Source organism: Elephantulus edwardii, unplaced genomic scaffold (genome assembly GCF_000299155.1).
Source record: "Elephantulus edwardii isolate Elephantulus edwardi_28Jun2011 unplaced genomic scaffold, EleEdw1.0 scaffold02456, whole genome shotgun sequence".
Taxonomy (NCBI): domain Eukaryota; kingdom Metazoa; phylum Chordata; class Mammalia; order Macroscelidea; family Macroscelididae; genus Elephantulus; species Elephantulus edwardii.
The window spans coordinates 1-6,002 of NW_006402206.1; the positions used below are offsets into that span (position 1 = coordinate 1).

Genomic DNA, 6,002 nt, shown 5'->3' on the forward strand with positions numbered 1-6,002 from the left:
CCCCAGTTCGCTCCTCTCTTTCAAAAGTAAAAGAAAGACTACCTCCCTGGTACGCAATCCCCCCGCACCCCTCCCACCGCCCCAAGTACATTCCACTATGCAACCTTAATTGTGGACTCTTGTGATTCTGTATTTTTTTTTCTTCCATTATATTTCTAAATCCAAGTTGTCTACTCCCAAGATGACTTTCACCCTAATCATTCAGACCTCATATCACTGCAACAACACAAAAAGGCTGGTATCAATTTAGAAGGCAAGGCCCTTGGTTAAAAAAAAAAAAAACCAAATCTGCTGGTACAAACCAGATTCTGACTCTTAATAATCCTCCATCAAAGATCCCAGGCTCAACTTTCTTCCAGGTAGAGTGTTAATTGTGTTTAGAGGTTAGGTTCTGATTCATGATAATAAAAACATTATGTTGTTGTGGTTCTGTAACGTCAAGTCTGAATCCACACATAGCTGATCCTCTGGCGGATTTCCAGAAACTCTAAAACACTATACTTACCAGCAAATTTCTGGTACACTGGAAGATCTTATCCCTGCCCCCAACCTGGCATTCTACAATGGGGTAAAAAGTGAAATTCTCCCTTCGGTCCAGACATTCCTATCACATCTAGGAAAGAAGACAAATAAAAATGAAAGGCAGAAAAACACAAAAGAAAAAAACCCTGCTATTCAGTAGATTCTGGTTCATAAGGCCTTGTTGGATAGAGTAGTATTGCCCCATAGGGTTTTCAGGGGTGTAACTATTTACAGAAATGGATGGTCACTTCTTTCTCCTACAGAGATGATGGCTGGTTAAAACCAATCTCAGTGACTGGGGAAATGGGATTAGGTCTGTCAGAGACAAAGAGACTTGCTTAGGACAGGGCAGGGTTCAGAGCTAAAGGACTTAGGGTTGCTATGAGTTGTAGGTGACTCAGTGGCATATAACAACAACAAAGACTGGCAGATGAATAAGAGAGATGCAAATCAAAGCCATGAGATATCATCTTACACCAGTAGCAGTGGCAAATACATGTTGGAGAGGATGTGAAGAGACAGGAACTATCATACACTGTTGGTGGGATTGTAAAATAGTACAAACACTCTGAAAGATGGTTTGGCAGTTCCTCAAAAAGTTGGAGACAGAAACTCCGTATGACCTAGCTATACCACTACTAGGAATATACTCTAAGGAAATGGAAATGAGAACTGAGACACAAATGGAGATCTGTACACCATTGTTCACAGCAGCATTATTCACCATGACAAGAACATGGAAACAGCCCAAATGTCCAACCACAACTGAATGGATTGAGAAATCGTGATACATTCACACAATGGAATACTATGCTGCACTCAGGAGCAACACTTTAAAAAAATAATTACATAACTTGAGAGAGATAAGAGAGCATTATTCTGAGTGAACTAACTCAGTCTCATAAGGACAAATACTGCATAAGACCATTATTGTAAAAATAGAAAGGTAACTAGTAAAACATGTATTGGGATGCAAAGGGAGAAGGGGTGGGAGCAGAAGGGTGAGTATAGGTAGGAGCAAAACCACAGGGTTGCACATTTTGGTGGGTCGAGGGAGGGGGTGAGGGAAATGGGAAAGTTCCAGTGGGGATCTGAAAAGATTGGGTAATGATGGGTAAGGTCCAATAGTGATGGATATTTTTTGTTTTCACTCTCGTGTGTGTGTGTACCATCGAATTGGATCTGATCGGTACAGGAGGAGATTGCACCTCCTTCTTCAGCAGAGCATCTGGTAGATTTGAACCGTGTGCCTTCGGGGTTGCAGCACAGCTTCTTGCCACTAGACCACCAGATCTCCCAAAAAGAATTTCTTTCTTTTCCCCCCATATGTTGTGGAAATCATTTTGTTGTTGTTGTGACTGATTTTATAAAACATAATGCATGAAAATGATTGCATAAAACACAATATGAATGAAGAATAATGTAAACCGCAATGTATATTTTTAAAAAACTCGAAATTTTCTTACCATGAAAAAAAGCCAAAAAAGGCAGACCAGCACTTTAACCATTGCATCACTTGTTTTTGTTGTTTTGTGCCATTAAGTAGCCTGTGATTCATAGAGACCATATGTACAATTGAACAGTGCCTTATCCTGAGCCAGTCCCATTGTCTCCGACAAACCTGCCCCATTACCCTTGTTACCATCTCATCTGTGGTCTTCGTTTCCTGAGCGGTCTCTCACCCTTCTAAGTATGAAGTCCTTCTCCAAGGACTGGTCCCTTCTGGCCATATGCCCAAAGTATGTGAGGCAGAGCTTCAAAATCCTTTCCTTCAAGGAGTAGCCTGGTTTCATCCTTTCTAGGACAGACCTGTTTGTTCTCTTGGCAGTCCATGATGTGTTCAATACTCTTCTCCTGCTCCACAACTCAAAGGCATCTACTGTCATCCTTAGTCATTATCCAGTTATTGATGCATGCAAAGCCCATCGCCTGAATTAGGCGCACTTTAGTCTCTAGACTGACATCATTACTCTTTAGCACTTTGGAGAGGTCCCTGACAGCAGATTTCCCTAACACAATTCATCTTTTGATTTCCTAACCGCTTGTGTCAAGAGTGTGATTGTTAACAACCTTAATCTCCTCTCCATCTATTAATGGCCCATCGGTGAGAATTTTTGTCTTCTTGATGTTGAACTTCAATCCAAATTGAAGACTACAGTCCCTGATCTTCTGCAGCAAACACTTCAGGTCCTCCTCAGTTTTGGCAAGGAAGGTTGTGTCATCTGCTTAACACAGGTTGTTGATGAGTCTTCCTCCAATCCTGGTGCCACATTCTTCCTCCTAAAGTCCAACCTCCCAAATGATCTGTTCCGCATATAAATTGAGTTATGAAAGTTATGGAGACAGGAGATGCATCCCTGATGCACCACTAGGGCTTAAAACCCTGGCAGGAAACTGACGGAACTTTGAGCCTCCACGCGTGCAGTTGGTAGGGTTGCTTAATAAAAAGAACATCTCCGGTTCAGCGAGGAAGTAATACTATCTGTGGGTTGGGCTTCCAGGTTTCCAATTTTCATTGGCCATCCATACGCTGGGAGGCGGGCTTGTGTCCCAGCCACATCCTAACATTGGCTACTGGAGCGGCGCTGGTTTAGAGTGAGAATTGCACGTTGTGCTGGAGAAAGTGTGCCGCTTGGTTGTGGAGCCCTGTGTTTTGAGTGGCGGTTTGCGATTAGGTTTCATTTAGGTCCTAGTGGTATGGATCGCGTATGGAGTGCGTGGTGCGGCAAGTGCGCTAGAGGGAAAGGCTTGTCGCCCGTGTGGGCTCAGTGCATCGTGGTCGCCTGGCTGAACAGGGCCGAATGGGACCAGGTAATGGTCTATCTGTTCTGCGAGGACCACGCGTTGCAGAGGTACGCGCTGAACCGTATCACCGTGTGGAGGAGCAGGTAAACCGCGGATTCGTGCAAGCAATGCCTTTCCTCCTTTGTTGTGCTCGTCTTAGGCCCGAGCCCCCAGTCTTTCCCTTAAAGTGTCGAGTGGTTTGAACCTTGTCCCGCTTCCAAGTTCCTGGTGAGAAAGTTGCCGTCAGGATTTTGGACTAATTCTTGAGCGGCGTGCCTCAACACTTGTCTGTTGATGGGCTTTAACTGCTATCTTCGAAGAGTGAGTTTACGCCAACTTGGGGAGAGACGAGTGGGGCTTGGGCCAGAATTTAAGAAATAAATTGCTAACCTGGAGTGGATTTACAATTCGAATGGGATGGGTGGTTTTTTTGTATTGCCTGCAAAGCCATCTTTGAATGGGACGCCCTACTCCGTTTGGTGAGATTAAGTTGGAGGCAGGCCAATAAAAGATAGGGGTTTTCTCTAGCTGAATTTTTTGAGGGTTTCAAGGTGAAAAGAAGGCATGTATCCACACTTAATTGCTAGTTAGTTACCTAACATTTCTTCTTGTACCCAGTTAGCTTTTCTGTTATTTTGTTCTGAGCTAGGGTATATAATTACCTACAGTAACCTAAGTTATGAGGTAGAGGAGGAACTAATGTAAGAGTTCTAACGATGGTTCTGGACTGTGGCCTTTTAGGTTAGGCAACGACCTTCCCCTGGCAGTGGCTTCTACTGCTGACCTGGTACGCTGTAAACTTATGGATGTTACTGGTGGCTTGGGCATTGATGAACTTAGGCTCCTGTATGGCATGGCATTGGTCAGGTAAGACCTGCATGAAGTGAGGGTGGGAGGGTGATAGGGTGGGAGAAGAGGGAATAGTGTGTGTTAAGCAAATTTTGGCCTACCAGTCTTGAAAAAACCAAAACAAAACCCACACAAAAGGAAACTAACCTGTATGTTCCTGTGTGGGAATCAGCCTGTGAATGGCCAACTTGACAGCTTTTTAGTACCTCATGTCACCACATTTCTGGTTTTCTTACTTTTCATGAGAATCTGTTATCTTTGATCTCCTTTTTTCATGGAATATGGAGTAGAGATGGTAATTTTAAATGCTCTTTTCCAGCTTTAATGATTGCTTTCTTCCCCTCGCCTCACCAGAGGAACTTTTTTGAACAGTTCAACGAAGTCTTTAAGTATGATTTGATGTTATATTCCATTTCTACTCCCATCTACATCTAATATGACCCTTTCCTCTCCCATGTGAACACTGAAAGGTTGCTTAGTTTTTGAACTGGAGATCCTGACTTAAAAAGTTACACGTTGTTCCTAGTTGTCTCCTACATATAAGGAGATAAATCTAACATTGAATTTTCTCTTCTGTCAAAGCCTTTGCTTATCGTGTCATGCTCTCCTTGTCTGCTTTGAGATCCTCCCTGGCTCTTCTTACTGTATCTATTTTCAGCTGTGCTTCCCCTCCCTGTTATTTGATGTAGTTTTTTATTTTAGTACTTACGACATTATGTTCCAACATAATATTATATTATGCCATGATTATTTACCTTGGACCAAACTCAAGGCCAAAACAATGTCTTAATCATCTATGTGGCTCCAATACAAGGCACACTCTCAGTAAATGTTGGATTGGATGGAACCATCCTTGCTTTCACACCAACCTAAGAAAGGACAGGGCATTCAGTGGAAAGGTTGTGCAAAATACAAGATGTCAAGAACTCAAAACAGGTGTTTTGAAGCTCCACCAGTTGAGTAAACAGTTACTTGGGCTGTGCCACTTATTTCTTCTCCAACCTCAGGTTTGTGAATCTTATCTCGGAGAGGAAGACAAAATTTGTCAAGCTCCCCCTCAAGTTCCTGGCTCAGGAGGTGAGTATGATAAAATGACCTGACATGGTTCTCTTTTCTCAGGTTGTTGTTAGGTAGGGTTGAGTCAGCTTAACCCTGTCTAATTATATGCCCTCTTCACAATCCCTGCTGTGCTTAAGTCCATTGTTGCAGCCACTATGTCAGTCCTTCTTGTTAAGGCTATTCTTGTTTTTTCGCTGAACCTGTGCTTTCCAAGCATGATGTCCTTCTCCAAGGACTGGATCCTCACTAAATGGGAGCATAGGATAAAGTGAGCATATAGCTCATACCATTATTACCCTCCACACCTAACACAAACCCAAGAGCCTCAGCTTACAGCTTGGAGAAGAGTTGCTTCTTGATTGGTACCTGAATGGGCTTGGCCTGCCTAGTTTGCTTGGATTTGGCCCAGTGATGCTGAGGAGTGTAAATGCACCACTGGGTGGGGAAAGGAGAGAGGTGGCAGTCATAGAGGCTTGCCTAAAAAGCAAGAAAATTCTAGACATCTCTGCCCTGAATGAGTATTGGAAATACATAGAGGCCTTGAGCATGTTCTCAGTCAGCAAGAGAAGTTTCCTGGAGAAGATATGAGAGAAAGTTGTGAAGAGTACCTAGGGAGGAGGGGCTGTTACAGACAGGACAGAAGCAGGCTAGAAGTTACTGTTAATGGTCATTCACAGAGATCTCTTTGTGGCAGAAGGTAGTAAATTGTGGGCAGTAGGTATCTTTCCTGATTTTTCAAGGCCATCTCTCATTGTGTACCCTTGACTCAGAACCAACCCATAGCTGAC

General features: G+C 43.3%; 1 protein-coding gene across 1 annotated transcript; it reads left to right on the plus strand.

The window, feature by feature from the left end:
- Window positions 1-3,219: 3,219 nt before the first annotated feature.
- On the plus strand, window positions 3,220-5,236 carry LOC102874855 (ribosomal biogenesis protein LAS1L-like; the record flags this gene model as incomplete). Its single annotated transcript, XM_006903493.1, has 3 exons — window positions 3,220-3,410; window positions 4,048-4,173; window positions 5,163-5,236. Coding segments are annotated over exons 1-3 (391 nt in total), but the record flags the coding sequence as incomplete, so codon positions are not given.
- Between the last annotated feature and the right edge of the window lie 766 nt (window positions 5,237-6,002).